General features: G+C 44.1%; 1 protein-coding gene across 2 annotated transcripts in view; it reads left to right on the top strand.

The window, feature by feature from the left end:
- The window catches only part of CDH23 (cadherin related 23), a 234,593-nt gene that overhangs the window by 41,500 nt on the left and 171,365 nt on the right, over positions 1-21,728 (top strand). For both annotated transcript variants that reach the window (XM_032949465.2, XM_032949466.2), the window contains exons 5-7: positions 2,197-2,339; positions 3,341-3,388; positions 10,752-10,844. In XM_032949465.2, the coding sequence (XP_032805356.2) occupies positions 2,197-2,339; positions 3,341-3,388; positions 10,752-10,844 (284 nt within the window). The remainder of the gene's footprint in view (positions 1-2,196; positions 2,340-3,340; positions 3,389-10,751; positions 10,845-21,728) is intronic.

The raw sequence follows: 21,728 nt of genomic DNA, 5'->3' as shown, positions 1-21,728 counted from the left end.
CTTTAAATCAAAATATATGCATTGTTCTTGATACTGATTGGTGCACACCAGAGGCAGCTTTCTTTTGAGCCTCGTCTCAAACGGTGTTCGACCAGAGGACGCCAAAAGGCGTACAGCCCAAAGACAATGCACTATCAGAGTAATGAGGGCTCGTTTTGAAACTAGGCTCATAAGAAAGCTGTCTCTGGTGTGGATCAATCAGTTTCAAAGACAATGCATCATATTATCAGAGTATGTTTTTTTGTTTGCATTCTGACCACAGGTATTGTGGTTAATGCAGACATGATTCCTTGTAAAAGGTTTCAGGTTGGTGTTTTAACATCTTAACACCTGTTTTGTTGCCAGATTAAACGGGAAAAACCTATTATCATATTTTGGTACTGGCAAAAGAGGTCCCATGATGACGTTCAACAAATCACTCAAACAAATACGAAAAGGAAATGTAAGGCAACAATATTCTAATTATTAAAAAGTACAGTACATCAGTAATTATTATATATTTATAGGTGAATACTGTAAAACCAACACAAGTTCATTTGAAGACAAGAACAGGTTTGTCATTCAAATGTATTACAGAACTCGGTACGATTATGTTTAACAGATTAAGAATTTGAATCAGATGAAGTTTAACTGTTGAAAAATCTACCATATTGTGATTATACGAAATAAACAAGAATTAGTCACAAATGCATGAAAAGTTATAATCTGTTGAAATATTCGCTAGTTAGAAAATGCATGCCACCTGGACGTGTGCATGGCAATGAGTCGGAGGTCGTTCCATGTGGTAAGGAAATGCCGAATTTTGGAAATCGATTAAGACTATGGATCAACATCCACATTAGATGTTACTCTTGGTCATTCCACTGACAGGTATGTGAAGCTGTGTTCTGCAATAAATTACATTTTTGTTAAACAAACACTTTATAGACTATATTAAGTGGAAATGTAAATACTGTATTGGCTATTTGATGCTTAAACATTTGTATGATCAGGTCGCCTTGTGTGGCCACTGTAGCCCTACAGTTCACATATGACTAAATATTAAGTCAGGAATTACGCGGTCAAAATGATATTGGTGTCTATAGTTTAATTTGTGTCAAGTGCATAGAACATTTGAATTCCTCTCAGTTGATTCTGAGAAGAAAAAAGTGACTTGTTTAAAAACCAGTGGTCTGGGAAATGGTCTGATTACGTACGGTGCGAAAGAAGTTCAACATAGTGCATTATCTTATTGAGTTCCGGGATCGTCGGATGGGGGAGGTTATCTCTACATGTAGGAATTGTAACGTTATCAGTTCATAATAACGGTGCAGGATGATAATACATGCAACCAGGTGTGATGTAATTTGTGATGTAATGGCACTGCACAATGAGTGGGGGGAGGAGCCTGAGATATTCGGGTCCCAGGCCAGGGCCCCATAATTCGGAATTGCCAAACTCTTGAGTCCTGCGTGAAAGACCCCATAACGTTATCTCAACGTGATTTGGCACGAATTTGTTGTTGGGCTTAGGCCACGTAGTCATACTGTCATAAAACTACTTCCTGGCCAGTGACGGATTAAGCGAGTGCGGGGCCTGTAGCATATTTTATAAAGCGGCCCTTAAATAAATTAAACACACAAATATGAAAACACGTAAATGTTTCTTTGCATAGTAAAGTAATTGTATTTTTTAATTTGCTATACAGCCAGATAATACGACAAATCGCTAACCTTAAACACCCAGTCGTTCATAAAAGTTGAAGGCGGTATAGTACTATAGTAATTGAGCAAGTGCAGAATCACTGAACCGGAATTGATAGCTTGAAAGCATTTGGCGCGGGGCCCGTAGCATATGTAGCGACGTTTACTACTCGGATAATCCGGCACTGTTCGTGGCCTCGCCCAACAAAAATGGTTCATTGCATTGGCTATGCAAACCTATGTTCTCAGTTATCCATCATAATTTTTTTTTATTGAGGCAATGCACGGGCCCGTCACATCACGTTGCGACGCACGTACACACACAGTCAACATAAGCTAAACCGGTTGTAGAAAAGCAGGGGATAGCAAGATGGGTAACGGACTTGCAGACAGGGTACCACCGAAAGGCGGTGGTATCCATCGTGATTTGTAACAACAACACCAGCAACAACACGCAGTGACATAACACGCTGAAGCTCACACTGCCGCCCGCCTGTACGTCGCCGCCTTGCAGGAACTTCCATTGCCCAGCTGAGTGCCACTGACCCCGACGACGACCCACTGGCGTACGCGATCACGGGAGAAGACGGAAACTTCTTCTTCCGCGTGAACAGCTACACGGGGGTTGTCACCGTCAAACACGCCCTTGACAGAGAGGTAATGGAACGGGCTTCGTCACATTCGGGCGCTTCTGGCCCGGTGGCTACCGCGGCGGGTCGCAATTTCTTGCCGTGCGTTTTCAGATATAAATGGCAGGGTGCTGAAAACGCCGTGAGTTTGGTGCCGAGGGAGCTTTGTCGGTGGCCTCCTGCTGACAGAGGGAGCAGATGAGATGGCCTGCTGTGGCCACGAGGCTTGTTGGCGGTGGTAGAACGCGGGTTTAAACAAAGCACCTGCAGAACAACAATTTCTGCGTAAAACAAAAACCCAAATCAACGGTCCCAACCAGAGTGTGTCTTCTGCACGATGACACAAATGCGCTTACGCAGGATGTACTGCAATTGGCTTAGATGCTGCGGCTCGCGGGATGTTGCACTGCACTCGAGCGGTGAGATCGTACACTGGACAAAAATCACCCATCAGCAAAGTGCCCATAATGGCATTGTGGATCGTTCATAGATATTAATTGGATCGATGCCGCCCAAGTCGATCCATAAGAAACATCAACACTAACCGGGCTGATCATAATTTGCGGGTTAATCGATGTGTTGATTCATTGCCCATCGATCGAGTCATGATGTGACATGCCCCCGTCATTTGATTGGCTCATATCAGCGCGATCCTCGTGCCCTCCCTGCAACAGTGATGACTACATGACGACAAGAGTGGCTTCTCTCAATGTATGGGTGTGAGTCGCGTGATCTGTATGCAGTCTTAATAGGGAAACGTCGCCTGTTGACTTACTACAATGCCGTGATGGTTATCCTCGTTTGGTCTTGAAACTGAGGGTTTTTCTTCCTATTTATTTATTTTAGTTATAGACGTAAGGTCAAGCTAATAACAGTGACATACAAAAACGTTTACGGTATAAAAAATAAAGGATATTAGTCCAACAATATCTGCATCACCTTCAATCATTTCACATTTTTCATATATTGCCTTTTGAAGTCGTTGATTACAATTACCGTATAACTTGTACGCCTTCATTTTTTTTTCAGACACGGGAAGAAATATTTGTGATTTTCACTGTCACGGATTTGCAGTCGGTAAGTTCGCTCGCTGAAAATGTCTTCCCTTCCCCGTGGCTCGCCTCGACGTCATTACAATTCTCTATGAGCAGCTCTTTGATGAAGCACAGTAAATGTTTTGCCCTTTGCTGGTTGCCTCCAGCTCTTGTAATCTGCCGAATACATTTGAACGCAACAGTTACTATCTCTCAATTAACTAGCCTTTTGCCCGTCCAGGGACGGGTGGATTTCAGTAAATCTGAAACTTGCAAGCGAAAATCAGACCACGAAGTGATATTCATTGCATCAATTCGTGTGCAGTTTGTAAGGCCGCGGTGACGCAGACTTATTTCATTTAAAAGTTATAATCCGTTGTTCATCATGACGTCCTCTTTACTTTGATGTCTCAATAGCGTGACAGAGATCACGTGATGACGTGAGGGTTCTGCCTTTGTAGTGAGGGTTGTAAGTTGACGATGAGGAGGGGGGAGGAGGCGCCTCGCCCCCCCCATGTGGAGTGACGTCAGCCGCTAATTATTATTAATGGGGGGGGGGGTGTCCATTTGGAAGACGTAACCTCTTCATGATTATTAATGAGGGGGGAAGTTTGATGAGGAGTGACGTCACTTGCTCATGATTATTAATGAGGGGGGGTGCTACATGTGGAGTAACGTCACCCGCACATGATTATTAATAAGGGGGAGGGGGATCCATGTGGAGGACGTCACGTGTTCATGATTATTAATGAGAGGGGGGGGGGTCCATGTGGAGCACGTCACCTGGTCATGAATTATTAATGAGTGGGGCTGGCCGACGTGGAGTGACGTCACGCGTGGGACACACAGATATTCTTGGCTCATTATAGTAGTTAATTACAAGTCATAGATCTTCTATAATACAGATTTTTTTGGGTTCGATCGCGTAAATATAAATGTGTCGTTAAACACGCCACCACCCGACACAGACATTTAATAAGGTTTGTCACATAAACAGAACATGCCAATTCGTTACAAGTCCAGCGCATCGGTGTGTTGGAGAGTAAATCCACAACATTTACAATATGATTACATGTGTAATGACAGGGTGACACCTGTCGGCCTGAAGGGGTTATTGCGGTTAAAGGGGTATTACATAATGCCTTATTATAAGGGGGGCGTATCTAGGGTAAAGGTGAGAGGCGGAGTTAGTCCAGAGCCTCCGGGAACCTGCTTGAAGGTTCTGGAAGGGGGCGTGGCCAGAGGCGGTGCTTGGCCGTGCCGGGGCGCCTATAAGGGGGGGCCGAACCAGAGGTTCGGGTGCTGTTGCGGGTGCTGGGTCCTGGCTGCGCCGCTGCTCATCGTCACCTCTTCGTCTCTGACCACGTGGCTGATCTTCTGCAATGCCCTCTCCGTCGCCGTCGCTGCGCTAGTCGGACAGCTAGCGTAGCGTATGCCGGAGATGGGCTGTGTGATAGGATCGCCAATGTGTAGCTGCGTCACGCAATGTATCGCCCCGTATGCTCTTAATAAACAAGAAGGCTTCTACTCGACATGTTTCGGAAGTCGCTCATTACACATGTAAGCCTTACTAATTGGCTGTGTCGGGTGGTGGCGGGTTAAACGACACGTTTATATTTATGCGACCTAACCCCAAAAACCTTAATTATTGGTGATATTAAACTAGATTCGAAGCTTTCGTGGCTGCAGGCATTACTCTTTGGTTTTCTCGGTAAAGTCACGAAACGAAAGCCTAAGTAATCGATCTTGTAATTAATAAACCCAGCAAATAAGTAATAAACAAGCCAGACACAATAAATATATCTCTCAATACCAACAGAAATAACAAAATAAATATTACTCTGTAAATATGTACATGTACACACCTTAATCGATCCACTGCTGGATGAGGGTCTCCCCACACCATGCATATTATTAGACCATACTTTTCCACACTATAGCCAGTGTGGATTAGAGAAGGTGTGGAGCATATACATGAGAGCATAATGCAGCACAATGGAGTTTACTTCACTGCCCTCTACTACCCTCAGCCCAAATCAAATGTTTGATGCATTGTGGTGGTCACCGATCTAAACTACGGTGGCGAGATGTTAACTACCTCCCCTGGTGTGCAGGAGGTTGTGGGTTCTATCCCTTCCCTGATTCCTGTATATTCGGAGTTCGCATGTTCTCCCCGTGGTAGCATAGATATTTCTCAAGGTCTTCCAGTTTTTTCCCGCCATACGGTATTTAGAATCAACATGCGTTTAGAGTATTTGGCTGCTACTATAAATTTCCACGTGTTGAGCCACTTCGTTGAGCTATCATTTGTGGCCAGGTCGCTTCTGAAAAAGTGCTACAAAAGTCAGTTAATGGTAGTAGTAAGCAGTATACAGGCTCAAATCCGTTTAACTCCCCAGATCTGATAAGGTCCGGAGCATTCCAGGTCATGTGGGTATAGGCAAATGCCAATACTGTACATTTACAAAAGAGTGAGAAATACGTTTGCAGGGTTTTTATTTTATTTATTACATATAATATACCCATATATACATTCATATTAGCGCTTTCCAGGATATCAGGCATTGAATCAATGTTTCATAAACTGCACTGTTTATACATTTTGTGTGTATACATAAACACACTGCATTTGGAAGTCACACAGGTGGACATCGAAAACCATGTTTGCAATAACAAGTTCAGCACGTGTGCAGAAGATAAGGCCGGCCAGAATTGGCTGGAAAGTAGCATTTAGCCATGCCGTGTCCGGGTTAATTTCGCGAGCTGTGGGGGGATTGGACGTTTGAGTGACTTGTGCCGTCAAATGGTGACAGCGCAGCCCTTCATTTCACTGTGACACGACAGGGTCATCAGATGAGACGTGTTTACAAGAGGGCCCGGCATGCCAGGAATAGCAACATGCATCGCACATCAGACTTGTGTCTGGACAGAATTGAGTTAGCGGCCCAATAAGAGTTGTTCCTAATGTGGAACATGGCAGCAGATGCTGTTGGAGCAGGTCGTGGTGGGGCACAGGAGGGCACTGGCCTTGGTGTGGGTGTCGGTGGGTAGGGTGACCGTGCACCGGCTGATTAACATTGTTTTTTTCGGTTCTCAAGTTTCTTCAGTGGTGCCTGTGTCTGAGCTTTCTGTTCTGCACCAGGTCTACAATTGAGATGCTAAAAATATACAGACGTGCACTGCTGCCCGGCCATCCCATGCGCCACAGGCAGCACAGGAGCTCATAATTGCCACGTGACTGCTTTGTGACCAAAGTTGATGCTTTGTACACCAAAGGTGTGAATGTCGTTGTCCAAATAGATATGTCAAATGGGTGACTTGAATCGCCTCGTGTTTGTTGCCCCAAAACATACATAGTTTATTTCTTAAATTTGTGTAAACTGGCATTCGGAAGGTTTGACATTTCTAGGAAATCAAGTCACTGGATGGTGCCGTTTATTGTTGCGAGGTACAATGCTTAATTTCGTGTCAACTGCTCCCAATCAATAACTCTACAAAATTATGTCGGATCCTCTTAATTGTATTGGATATCCGTTCGTATGTGATATACATGCTTTGATTTGCATGAAATACTTGATTTTTTTCATTTTTTGCAAACTATATAAGGCAAAGGTGCAGCCCTGCAATGATATACTCACACCATTGCTGCCGGAAGGGCCTCCTATACAGGAAATAGAGGTCCCCTCGAAAGTATATTTTGCCTATTCGTTCACGTTGGCCAGACACCTTGGAAGGGGTGGGGAGTACCTTCGCTCTACCCCACCACACGCGCCCTGCCGATCGACTAACTTTGGCGGAGCCATTTATACTGCTCGGTAGACAGAGGCAGGGGAGGGAGTTCGGAAACTTGCAGGAATCTTTCAACTGCCGTGCCAGGAGATCGAACTGGCAACCGCTGGATTGTGTGTCTAGGGAGATAACCATGGCACCACGGTAGCAAACGCTATGGTAATGCTCACTCTCCATTAGTATTGCGGTCAGTGAAAAAATAGATACTGTACCGCACATTTGTTGACTGTGTATATAGCATTGGTACACAGAGCAATCACGCTTATAATTGCAGACATTGGGGAGCTGCTGGTGTTTCAGAGCTCTGTGTTAGGGTCCCACTAAGCTGGCTTTAAAATGCCAGCCGAATGCTTCTTTAGAGCTCCGCCAATTCATCACCAACCTGTCGGTCCTAATCAGGAGTTCCCTATCACACTGTGCACTCACTACAGCCATTACCAAGCTCTGGATGAATGTCCAGCACTCAGGTTAAATGTGGAACAGCGGTAATTAATTCTCTCCAAACACCCACCCACCCCTCGCGCCGCGGGGTTAGATTTAGTGGAGGTGTCCGTGATCGAGGCGGCGCCCGGGCGATTGATGCTCGACAGTCCGGGCTGCAACGCAGCCGTTGCGGAGCGGCAGATGCGCGTGTGTGTGGGCATTGTAACCTTTCCCTTAATGATCACCTGGAAAGTCGACAGATGCGTTTAGTTTGTTTAAACATTGATCCCCCCCCGCCACCCTCCCCCAGCTTTAGGAGAGCGCAAGGTGAAAAAAGCTAACTGCACTAACGGGCAATTAAACAGCTAATTGAGGAGTAAGCAGAATTGATCAAGACAAATTGAGCACATTTTGATGGTGGCACTTTCTCTTGCGTTGTATGTGGCGTGTGCTCGCAATGCTGTATCCACAAATGAAATTAGTATACATGTTTTTTGCATGTTCTGTTTACTTGTAACGGAAACAAATGATGTGCTGTACGATAAAGGTATTGGGGAACAATGCGATGTGTGAATAATGATCCCACATCCGTCCCACATTTTTTGAGTCTCCAAAAATAAATAAAACAGATGACAAGAAATGAAATATTCTTAGTTTTTTTGGTAAAGTCACGTTGAAGGGAAACAACAAAATAATAAAATATATATTTATAAAATATATATTTATATATACCGAAAAAACTAAGAATATGAATTACTGCAGTCACGAAAGCTTTAAATCAAAAAGAAATGAAATGTGAACACATCATCTGGTGCCGATGCTCCTGTGTTGGCAGCGGTGCGCGAGCACAATTCACGCAAAAAACCCAACACGCTCGTTAGTAACAATGTGACCTAAAAAGACAAACGTAAATATATCATAGGTGACATTATGGGCATTGTTCCTTCGTGTTATGATATAGAATTTAACAAACATTGTTTTGGTTAATTCTCAAGTGAGTTGCCACAGATGCCAGAACTGTGCTCTATGTGGGCGTGCTCCCGTTTCAGAGGTACTCTGTGGCACATGAAGCTTGGGAGATATGTTTAACATGATTGTTGACGTAACTCAAATTGCTTCGTTGACAAATTCCTCGAAATAGCTCAGCTGGTGTCACGGTGGTTTACACTTTTAAGTATGTTCAACACATAGGCTTTCGCGACCAACATTATCCATAAGAGGAGGAATTTTCCACAACTCTGGCTGTCACCTGATGAGGCTGGTTGTAATTGCTGGTGAAATAGCGTACTTGAATTTGTAAATGTTGTTGGTTTAATCCCCAACACTTCGGTGTGCTGAACTAGTAAATAAGTGGCACGTTTTGTTGACGTGAAAAACCTTCCTAATTGTGTCGGGTGGTGGAGGGTTTAACGACACATTTATATTTACGCGATCTAACAAAAAATATATTAAGGGCTTACGTTTGGTTTCGGAACTCGTTTGTGTTGAGCAAAGTGAGCTGCCATTAAAATACAGAAGCTAAATGATTCCACTTTTTTGTTTGATCACTGAGAAAACATCAGACCGCAATACGATGCCACCATGAAATGTCCGACACTCTGGATGACACCGCTGGCGGCAGTTGCATGCTGGGAGCTCCGCCTCACGCGGAGCAACGCTCCTTTGATTTCAGAAAAATAAATAAAAAGTCACTCAGTGCAGGACATTTATCCTTTAGTAAAACACTGACTAGATATAAATATTCATGTCTGCTCTGCTAGATCTTAGAGTGAATCACGAAACAAATAAAACTGTTGGTTGTTGTCAGTCTGCCTCTTGATTGACTTAGGCATTGAATGTTAAACAACAAGAAAAACTTTTTTTTAGCAAGCGGGATTGTGTTCGGTTGTTAATTGTATTTGTTGTTTATTCATGGGTTTTGCCTCTTTCACTCACATTATTTAAAATACTTCATCAGTAGCTGTTTTCTTTTTTCAATTTACTACAGCATTTGCAATTTCTTCATTATATTCCATCTTATAAAATAAGATATTTAAAATAAATCCTCATTGCATAGTCTGACATGCGTAATTACGAGCTTCTTGTGTGCATTTGGAAAATACAATTAATACAACAGTAGTATGTCAGCATACTATATGTTTATTATTTTTTAATTTATTTGGATTTACTCAGGAAAGCCTCACTCAGTCTCAAGATTATTTTTCAGGAGAGTCTGGCCACGTCTTTTGCACAGTAGGGGACGATGTTTCTGCGTGTAATCGCAACTCACTAGTTCCCAGGTAATTTTTTCAGCATACCGAGTTACATTGTGTGTTTTAATTTAGCGATGGGAGGAAACCAGAGGAACCTCATTGCAGAACAGGAGGAGAACATACAAGGTCTAGACTCTCCCAAAACAAAGACAAAGATCCCCCGCATCGCTTGTAACAGACTTTTGGGGCAAGTGCTGTAGCATCAACGAAGGCCAGAGGGGGTGGGTGGCCAGCACCTCCGCCCGACCACCTTTGTCTCCCTCGTGGTGATGTTTATACAACGCACTAGGTACTCAATTGCGGCTGAGTCGACCTAGGGGATGCCCAGGACCAGTTCAGATAATCGTCACTGGTGTTAGCCGTGAATGGAAATAAAACTTGGGTTGCTGGGTTCGTTGCGCAGCATGCTTACTGCTACACTACCGCTCCCCACACACTCACTCACACACTCAGTCACACTGAATGCAGAACAGAGAGATAGCAAACGCCACACAGAATGGTGCTTGAGTTATGAACAGAACTCAGGCCCTTCTTACTATGAGGCAAAAATATTACCACTGCTATAACCTTCCACCCCGCCATCCACATTCAGTTGCTTAGGCATTTAGAGCACAGAAACTTCCCCAAGCTCTGAATGGCTTTGGCTGTTGGTCATCATCGTCGTCGTCGGCCATGGTCAATCCACCGCTGGATGAAGGTCTCCCCAAACTGCCGCCACCTCACGATGCTTCAATCCAACAATTCACTCTGTATCGCAGTTGGAAAATGTAATTTGTAATTTCACTGAAATGTAATTTCACCGCTGAGCTATGGCTTTGCTCACGGTGCACGGATATCGGCGTGCGACGCGTTCCCATCGCCCCTTCCCCTCTCTGGATTTGGTGGGGAGCATTGGTGGGGACAGTTTGTTTATTGTTATCCTGTTTATCTCACGATCGGCAGACGATTCCGGCAAGCGTCAAGATTCAGGTGACAGATGTCAATGACAACGCCCCGTCCTTCCAGGGCCTGCCCTACCTGCAGCAGCTCCCCGAGGTAACGCGGACGTGTGGTGGAAGAGGATGTGGGCACCTAATGCACAAGCGCGAAAGAAAAAGACCCCCCCCCCAAAAAAAACTCCCCAGTGTTGTGACAGCGGGTATGCACGCCAAACAATTGAGTGTATAACTTCACACGGCCCAAAATATAAATTTGAATGTGGTTGATGCTTTAGCAATCTATCAACTCTCAGAAAAAAAAACAATCGATTGACTAAATTACTTACAAATGCATCTCAATTGGTTGCTCTCGACTGTGCACACGAAAGAAAAGGACACACATCCCTCCCTCTGCTCACCTTCTGACATTGATTCTGCAACAATAATCTTCGACCAACTGGCAAGTGGATAGTTACAGTACTATTAAGAGGCGGTGTATAATATGCATTGGCAGGAGTCTTCATTCCTCTCAGTTACAGAAGCAGCTGATGTTTACATCCACAGCGTCACTCAATCTCACGCTTTTTGCTCTGCCATTGTTAACTAGATGCACGGGCGGACTCAGAAAGACATCTTTAAAACAAATTTAGCTCAAATAACACCGCTGCCTCTATTAATGGAATTAAATCAATTGAACCTTGCATCGTTCAGCGTGAGAGGAAAACAATGACAAACACCCGCCATGCAGCTTTGTTCACCGCTGCAGAGAAACACGATGTGGAGCGGTTAACGTAACGTTTGGAGAGGGGGCCGTGCTTATGAAACAGGAGGTGGTGGTTCTTGTAGGCAGGCAATTTTGTATTGGCATGCTGCCCCCCTCTTTAGACGTGCCAGGGAATCCTTAATGTTGGCGAGCGCACAGAAAGGATGAGCAGGTTTGATGTGGCTTCTGAAAGGGTGATGCACTTTTTGATATTAAGCCAAAAAACACATCATCGGGCGTCATCAGTGGTACTAAATAATGAAATAAATGCACGTGAATGTAAAAAAAAACTAAAAAAAACTAAATGTGTTCGGTTGATTGCTACATGAAAAAAAAAACACAAGAAAAATTTAGAATAATGGCACCCGATAACTCAGAACTCACGAGTCGTTAAATAAGACGACAAGGGGCCTGTTCACGTTGGCTCCTTCCAGCTGAGACATCAATAAATGCAAATGCCCTCATTTTGAGACAAATTGAAATCGGCTTTTCCCCTCCCTTTCCTTTCCTCGCTGTCAATCACCCGGTCAGTGCAAGAACCCCGTGCAGCTGTCGACTGCTGATAAGATGCAGCTCCGACCAGGGCCTCCCGTGTGTGCGAGCACGGCTGCTCAGCCACAAAAGAACAAGGACCGCTCGCTGCTTTCCGGGGTTTACAATTGCAGCTGTTCCAGGTAGAGAGAGAGAGGAGAGAGTGAGAGCCATGTCAATGTAAATTGAGCAGCATTTTGGTGAGATGGCAAGGCCTGTGATTTTATCCCCCCTCCCGGGGTATAGTACAACCATAATGTGACAATTAAATGAAACAACATATGTTATTTTTGTGTGACGTGTAGAGCCCCTTTGAGCTCGTAACTAGAGCTCAGCGGACGCACCGACGATGGAAAGAAAAATGTTATGGCTTGGATTTCATTTCGCTCTACGGCTGTCTCTTAGAAGTGTACAGTGTACACTTGAGTGGTGAGTCCATTGTAGTATCAAACATTTGTTTTTGAGAATCTGCGAAGGAAAAGCCCCGACGTAATGTACTCACGGTTTTTAAAATAAACACTCACTTTTAATATTCAGAAAGGCGTATGGTCGTAAATTGTCGGCCACCAACGCACAGCGAGGAATTTCCACGGTGTGCTACGGACTGCCGCTGCAGCCGAGAAGAGCGACGCTCGCGAGAGGCACCACGAAGGACAAGGAACAAAGAATGAAAAGGGGAGGGGGTGGGAAGCCGATTTCAATGCTCACGAGCGACATTGCGGTCGGAGAAAACGAACCCCAAAAAACACACAAATGACAATGATCACGCACGTCTGAACGCACAATGCCTGCATCGGGAGTGGGGAAAAGTGAAATTACAACAGTAAAATGACAATCAAAGTATATGTTGTCACGTTTTTGGGGGGTATTTTGAAGCTTTCGAGAGCTGGGCTCGTGCTCTTGTGAGCGCCCTTTCATTTGATAGACGCACTCCATCCACTAAAGCTACAGCCTCAAGATGTGTAAGTCTATACGTATATATATATATTTTATTTTTCTTCGAGAGTTTTGTAAAATTATTTATTTTCATTGAGTCGCAATGCACGATTTTTTAAATTTCGAGGTGAATGTAGAAATACATTTGATGTGAGGAATCTTTTTATTCTTTTGTATGGCGTTTGAAAAGAGCAACCGGCTACAATCTATATACATATTGTCCGTCCGTTGCCCACGCTCTGGATCTAATGCATTTGTTGTGCTTATAATATGGTTATAATTGTGGCTAGGGTTACAATTTGGCTGTTGTATGTTGAATCACCTTCGCGCCGTACGTAGCCAACTGTGCTAATCCGAGGTGCGGTGGTTATATTGAGGCTGTGGTTATATCCTGGTTGTTGTGGTTATATCCTGGTTGTTGTGGTTATAATGAGGTCATGCTTGTGGTTATGGTTATAATGTGGGAAGTGGTAGCGTAGCGGTTAGCGCACTGCGAACCTGGCGATCCGAGTTCGATTCCCGCTCATGCCAACACCAGTGACAGCGAATATTTGAACTGGTCCTGGGCCTCCCCTAGGTGTACTCAGCCTCAAATGAGTACCTGCTGCGGTGTGTGAACATCACCACTAGGAAGGCAAAGGCGGCCGGGCGTGGTGCTGGCCACCCACCCCCTCGTGTGCCGTATCGCTAACAGCACTTGCCCTAACAGTCTGTTAAGGCTATGATGGGGATCTTTTCCTTGGGATAATGTGGCTATTATGGTTGTGGTTATGTAGTTGCAGATGTTATAGGATTGGAAGGATGCCCTGGTGGTCCCCCTCTTTACGAAGGGGGACCGCACAGACTGTAACAACTACAGTGGCATCTCACTCATCAGTTTGCCGGGAAAGGTCCTGGTAAGGATTATTCAACATCGCCTTGCCAGGCACGCTGAGGAGAGGCTTGGGGAGCCCCAATGTGGTTTCAGGAAAGGGCGGTCCTGCACAGATGCCATGTTTTCTGTCTGTCTGCTACAGCAGAGGTGTAGGCAATTCCAACAAAACCTACATCTCTGCTTTATTGACCTGGTCAAGGCCTATGATACCATCAGTAGGTCTGGGCTCTGGGTTGTTTTTCGTGCTTTGTCTCTGACCTGCTGCTCACAATCATTAAGGACCTTCATGATGGTGAGTGGCCGGGCGTCAGAGCCATTCCCTGTTCACTTTGGGGTGCGACAGGGATGTCCTCTGGCTCCCACATTATTTAACATCTATTTCGACCACGGAGTTTGTGAAGCTTTCAATAGCTGTACTGGAGGAATTTCCATCTGGTACAGATACAATGGGAGGCTGATCAAAGCCCGTGTGGTCAAGGGATGGCTCCCTATTGGTCAACAACGTTATGTATGCCGATGACCTGGTAATTGCTGCTCACTCGGAGCACCTGCCTGGGTATTTTGTACCATCGAAAACTCCACCCCCACAACTCCCAATTGGTGATAGGGCAGTTATGGAGAGCGGAGAGTTTCCCATACCTGGGCAGTGTGCTCATGACCAGCTCCGGTTTGACAGCAGAGGTCTCACTCCGAATCAGTCTAGCGGCATTATCTTTTCATCTGTTGCATAACGCTGTGTGGAAGCTACCTGGTCTGTCGCTCCGCACTAAGCTTCAGGTCTTCTCGGCCACAGTCATTCCCTCCCTTCTCTACGCTTGCGAAACGTGGACCCCCCTAATGGAAATTCTTCGCCGGTTATAAACATTTAGGCTGGTCTGCCTACGATTCATCCTGGGTTTAACTAGGCTGGATTGTGTGAGGAGTCACATATCCTTGAAAGATCTGGACAAAATCCCGTCGGTGAGCTCCTCAGGCAGGCAAGGCTGCCTTGGCTGGGTCATGTAGCCCACATGCCCAGCCACCGAGTGCCTAAACAGCTTTTGTTAATCCTGATAGAGGGGGTTAAACGGGCACAGCCCGGGCTAGAGAAGAGATGGAGTGATGTAGCACAGGAGGATGTGGAGCTGAGTGGACTTGCCGATGACTGGTACCAGCGGTGTCAAGATCGGCCTCTGTGGAGGAGGTTCGTGAAGGACGCTACTGGGCACTTGGAGGCAGTCGCCCTCCAACAACAACGGAGGGGGGAGAAGCGACGCTCACATCAACGAGCGGAGCGCCGGGCGGCTAAAGCACAGCAAGTTGGCACAGTAGGGAGCACAGGTGATGCATCAGCCAGTCATCTCAGTTAGTTGACCCGTGGCATCTGGGTCTGCAGCGTGACCTCCTGCCAGCGGGCATTCGCCACTTCACGTGGCCTCAACGTGCACATAGCCTGGCACAAGCGTCGTGGTGATATCACTGCCACTTAGTGGCGAATGGCAGTTGTTATTGTTGTAGATGTTTAATGGTTTTGGTGATATTGTTGCTTCATTTGTGCTTGTAAAATAGTTATAGAGCTGTCTTGCTAATTTTTATACACGCGGTGTTTATGATATTGATATGAACAATAATATTGATGTTGATACGTCACGTTATTGTTGATGTTGGTATTGTTGTTGATCTTTCAAATCATTGTTGGTGTTGATGTTGTTGATGCTATATTATTGTTGTTGTTAATATTGTTAGTGTCATCAGTCGTTGCTGTTGTTGGTTGAAAGTAGGCCAGCATGTGTCATTGGGAAACAAAGAGCAAGAAATCCATATTGCTTGCAATCATATCCAGCACAAATGCGAGGACTGTGATAGTTGTATTTTTAATGGCATTTGGGATAGCTGAGTGGAGTCTGCCCCTTCCACGTGGTTGTTATGGGCAGTCATCAGTGAAGTGCGCCTGATGGTTTTCACCTCACCGCATTCGCAGTTTGGTGGGTCCTTGATCTGCCACGTATCGTTCGGACATGCTCTCAGCAACGCCCGAACAACACGTCGAGTAATTTCATTTAAAACGCACCAACATTACACTCAATTTTAACTTACGCGACACGTATCGTCCGACATGTCCTGTGCTGGTTTATACCGCACCGTTAAACATAAAAAACGCCACTCGTGCCCATGACCCGACAAAAAAGCGGCTCCACTTTTATTTTCATCTGAAGAAGAGATGGGGCGGGAATGGCCGATCCTGCGTCCATCCGTCTCTCCCTCGCATCGCTGGCAAGGTTACGGTTTTTTCGGCGTTGCAAGAAAGGCGTAGCCGCTTTTTGCTGTGGGCACGAGTGGAGTTCAAAGAATGAAGAAGGCTGTCTCTGGTGTAGGCCAATCAGTTTCAAGGACAATGCGTATATTTTTTTCAGAGCATGTTTGTTTGCATGTTCACCACAAGTACCGTGTGTGGTTAATGCAGACTTTATTCCTTGCAAAAGGTTTCTATTTGGTGTTTGAACATCTTAACACATCCTGTTTTTTTAGTGCCAGAAAGGGTAAAACCCATTCTTATTTTTCATACTTTGATACTGGCAAAAAGGTCCCCATGATACGAGGATAGTTCTTTGTACAGTGGCGTCTGTCGCGAGTACAGCAATGCTTATTGACAGCCCAACAAATTACACTTTATGTGTGTATAAACTCATAATTTTTGCCCGATGATGCTGGATGTAATTACCACTGAAACGTCGTACTCAAAAATTGCAAATGTTGTGGATTCACTCTTCAACACAACGGTGGGCTAAAGTAGTGAACTATTTTGTCTTTTATTTCTAAATTTGAAGCTTTCGTGACTGCAAGGACTCATACTCTTTGGTTTTTCGGTAAAGTCACGTAGATAAAACACAATAAAAATAAAAGAAGACAACTAAATCAAATCACGACGTTTCGGAGGCAACACAAGCTTCCTTCGTGATTTGATTTAGTTGTTTTCTTTTATTTTGCTTTTGTTTTATCTAAGTGACTTTACCGAAAAACCAAAGAGTATATTTTGTCTTTTGTCAACGTGACACTTTTTTACTGATTGGCCGTGTCAGGTGGTGGAGGGTTACGACACATTTATAAATAACGCGATCTAACCCAAAAACGTTTATTATGAATAATATTGGTCGGGAAAAGTCTACGTGTTAAACTGTGTATAAACTGTCTATATAACTGCATACAACATTTATATGCGCGTGTGTAGTATAAAATATTGTTTATCCACATATGCTTTACTACTTTTAAAAGTAGTGTCCTGTTCAGTAAGTATGATATAGATGATTGGCCACTGTTTAAGATGAACATTTTCTGAGGGTTAACAAAGTCACAAAAAAAAACCAAATAGCTCCACCTTGTAGGTGCATATTTTGGCCATACAATGTCAGTTTGAAGCTTCTACAGAAGAAGTCGACTTTAAATTCGCAGGATAGGCACGCTATTGTAGTGGTCTTGCCGATACTCCCGACAAAGACAGAGGGATTTCCTCCCAAAATGAGACAGTGCTCATCTCCTTGTTAGCAGCCCTGAGCCAGTGCTGGAAATTCTACATTCCTATGCTGGAGATGAGTCTAGCCATAGACAATCCAATGAAGATTGCTTAGAAAGCGGTACTTTATTTTATTGACCCCATAACAATGATGTGCTGAGTCAACCTCACAACCAGGATTTGAGTGGATTGCGAGCCGCTCGTTCTGCCCCTGAGCCACCTGGCCGGGTCTTACCACAATGATATCATAATGCAATCGGAGGGGGGTGAAGTCAAAGTGGCATTTACCAGTGTCCAAATTATGCTTTTGACCGGAACGTTTAAGTTATTTTCCCGCAATATACAAATTTCAAGCTGGTGTTGGACAGCCCAGGAACAGCCGACGTGGGATCTCCAAGAACAGAGATGTCCGTTTTCTGGGCTGCGTCCGTCTTCCTCTAAGGAACCCGCAACGTGATCATTCGTACCCTCAGCTACGCACCGGTGTGAAGCGGCGTGCGGTGCTGAACGGTGCATCACAGCGACACGCAAATGCTAATCAGGCAAAGGTCAGCGCTGGGACGGACGGAGGGACATGGGCCGCAGTCTGTGGCAGCGGTTGTATATTTAACCAGTTCTGACCTTTACAAGCACCCAGAAGTATTCCTTTTTTGAAAAGTCTAATTACACAGGGGGGTGTAAATCAATGCTGTGACTTATTTGCTCTTCTCACATACATGGGCGGTGATTGAAATCTGAACGGCGGCAAATTGCTTGAGAAATTAGGGGGGGTGCGCGTCCGTAACGTATAGCCCCAGCTGCTGTGCCAAGTTTATGCCGTCCGATGCAACGGGCGGTGATAGCAGCGAGTGTGCCGCTCGAACCCTTGTGCAGCGAAGAACGTTTTGAGAATGCTGTTTTGTTCAAAACCACACAACCAGGTCCTTCCTGGCGCAGCATGGCTTCGGTCGTTTTATTGTTAAATTTGGACAAATAATGCACTTGTTTTGTTCATAGTAATTGATAATAATTTACTTATTTATCCAGGAAAGCCACACTGAGTATTTTTTTAAGGAGGGTCCAGCATTGGGTTTTTCTATTTTAAGATGCTTGAAGGCATTTTAATGATGAGTTAATTTTTTAAAAAATTTAAACCTGCCTTTTGTGTTTAGTTTGTTTTCCTTTCCCCGCACCTCCGATTAGCGCAGTTGGCTGCTTACATTGCGAAATAAGTGCGAGATACATAGATGAAGGCTCCCGTAGACTTCAATGTTAAATCCTCCCATAGACTTCAGTGTTAAGGCTCTCACTGACTTCAGAATCATAAAAAATGTATTTAGACTGGAGAAATCCGATGAGCTATGAAGCTCTTTTTCACACATATCCAGTAGGGGTGGGTCAGAACGTTACAACAACAAACAGTACAAAACACCGACAGGAAAATAAATTACAGGAAAGGTAAACAAATCATTTATTTTAATGCGTTCTGTATATACACTTTAGTTTTAGTCGTACGTTGCATCGTACCAAGCTGTGGTCCAATGACATACCGGCTCCTTGACATTTTCTGCACAGTCGAATTGATGTTTTCCAGCGTCTGTCGATCATGACCAGATCTATCATATCTGTTGCTTTTCCATCCGGTGCACTCCATGTCCATTTTCTGCAGTCTTTTTGTTTGAACCGACTATTACACATGAGCGTGTCATATTTTGAAGTGAATTCCTGCAGTTTCTCACCTCTTGCATCTCTTTCTTCATATCCATACCTTTGCACGATGCGTAACCATGCGGTTTTTATCTTTCCCAATTTTTGCATTCCTGTCCACCACAATTATCTTAATATCTTTCCTAGGCAGTTCCTTTAACGTGCTTTCCAGCGTTTCGTAGAACTCTTCAATGTCCCCTTCTGTGCTATCTGACGTTGGTGCATATATTTGGATGACAGACATATTTAGGGGTTGTCCATTGAATCTTGCCACAATTACTCTTGGACTAACCGGTCTGTGTGCCAATAATGATGCTTTGGCTTTTGCGCCCAACAAGAACCCTACTCCTGTGGTGTGCGCTTTATCTTCCCCTGACCAGATCACTCCACCCTCATTTATCTCCCCCCCCCCCATTCCTGTTCATCTCATTCCTGCCAGTCCACGGATGTCGTACCTTTCCATTTCCATTCTTCGCAGCTCTAACGGTCCTGTTGCCAATAATGTTGTCACATTCCATGTCCCGACTCCTCATTTGTCGTTCTCAGCCTCTCCGTTGAATTTGGCCGCTTTGTTTTCTGCTGCTTTCCTGTAGCAAATGTTTCGACCCAGTCCCGGTTGCTTGATTGTGGACGCGGACCTTGTTGACCCGGACGACGACCGAGCCGGTGTCCTTCTTCTTCTGTGGTCGTCACGTTGCATTGGATTCCTTTAATCTATTTTCTTCATGGCCGATCTATCGGCACCTCTTGTGCCCGACCCTCCTCCTTTTTATCCATGCTTGGGGCTGGCTCAGATATCCACTGGATTGCGGACACCCAAGGCGGCTTTAACATAAATGTAATTTGAAATTATTTTTATGAATATAATTTGGTGATCAAACACATCCTCATTTTGTTGTCCATCCCCCGCGCCTCCGATTAGCACGGTTGTCTACGTATGGTGCGAAAGGAGTTTAACATGCATTTGCTTAATTTCTTTAAATTATTCTTCAAACTATTTTAATAAATATTCTTTGGTTCTTTCGGTAAATTCACATAGGTATAAAATAAAATAAATCACGACGATATTAAAATGAAATCCGAACATAATATTAGAACTACATTACCAATATTTTACAGACCAAATATGTCCACATAACCTGTCCTAAATTAATATTTTGGGCACTCAAGCAGCAATTTAATGTTGTACGTTTTTAAAGGTTAATGTGGTTTTGTAGGTGTTTCTTTTAACAAAAGAACACTAATATATCGGAGTTTTGTGTTGTACTGCGTGTATGAATGCTGACACTATTGTTGTGTTTACAACATTATTTCCCGCCTGTGCATGCCTGCATGTATGTGTACGTCTGTGTTTGTGAAGCAAACACGGCCTGTATGCCCCATACTCCTGAGCGCCAGTCAAGCGCTCCCACTGACTAATGTACAGGAGCCATCTGCCGCTTCCTGGTCAAGCCTCGGTCATTGTTAATTTGATTTCAGCCTCGTGGATCTTACCCTACCCAGAGCTTCCTCTTCAATCAAATCTCTGATTTTTTCATTACTTTTGCTGATCAGCATCAACAATAACAATAACAACAACAAAGTCAACATTACTTTAACCCACTCATGAAACATAAGTCAAGCTTTAAGTTAAAGAATAACGATTTCCTCAGCAGTGGGTAAAACATCGTGCTTGTTGTTTTTGGCATGCACTTTCTCATTTATGAAGAAAGACAGCGCTCACTGGAGCGCTGTCTTTCCGACAGTTCTGTTTCTTCACCTGAGGACGGCTACTTGTGTTGTGGCCGAAACGTCGTGGGAATGTATTTTATTTTTTATTATTTTATTATTTCCCTTCTACGTGACTTTACCGAAAGAACCAAGAAGATGAATCCCTGCAGTCACGAAAGCTTTAAATCGAGAGTTACGAATGCTTATCTTTTCATACTGCGAGGGGTGCTTTGTAGGATGTTTAAAGTCTATTTTGTGCTCTCCATAAAATAAAATAAGTGCTGCTCTTAAGAAGCAGGCCGGTTTACAGCCTGCAGTCGCTGTGCAGTCACTGACATAATTGGTTATTTTGGTGACTCATAAGCCACCTAAAATGACTCTTAATGTGAAATATATTGTAATTTAAAATGACAGCCACGGTCCTAACTTTCTCTAACTTGGTCAAAATGTAATTTTTCAATGTTATGTAGATATATTTATCTTGAGGTTTTCATCACTGGCAAACCCATGCCAGACCCCTGCCTCTAAATATATAATGCAGTGCACAATATCCATTTAATGTATGTGTGTACATACGAGGTGTTTTTTTATTATTATCATCATCCAGGCTCAGTGTGGTTGATAATAAAGAGATAGTTAATCATTTGTGCTCATTATTTGTAAAGGAAATAGTAATGTATTCAACGTGCGTGCAGCATCGTCTATTTCCGTCTATAGATATGTTTCCTGTGTTACTTCTCTCTCGCTCTCATTCAGGGCATTTGAATAAATTAATGCAAATTGTGAAAATTGCTAATGCATAATCCTGCAGAAAATTAAATCTAGAAAACTTTCTAGAGAGCGACAGTCGAGGCAGTAAGTTTGCTACGTGTAAAGGGTTAGATAAAAAAGAGATGATTAGCTTAACCCAGAGGGCTCATAGGCTTGAGAGCCACGGCTGGCATTATTTTATTCTAAACACAACTCTTCAGGGATATGGCTACATCCTTTTTGAAGTCAACTTTACATTTCA

Source organism: Petromyzon marinus, chromosome 8 (assembly GCF_048934315.1).
Source record: "Petromyzon marinus isolate PM22_M1 ecotype Great Lakes invasive population chromosome 8, UKy_Petmar_22M1.pri1.0, whole genome shotgun sequence".
NCBI classification, from domain to species: domain Eukaryota; kingdom Metazoa; phylum Chordata; class Hyperoartia; order Petromyzontiformes; family Petromyzontidae; genus Petromyzon; species Petromyzon marinus.
Note: the sequence above shows the minus strand (reverse complement) of the source record. Positions and strands in the feature narration are given on the sequence as shown.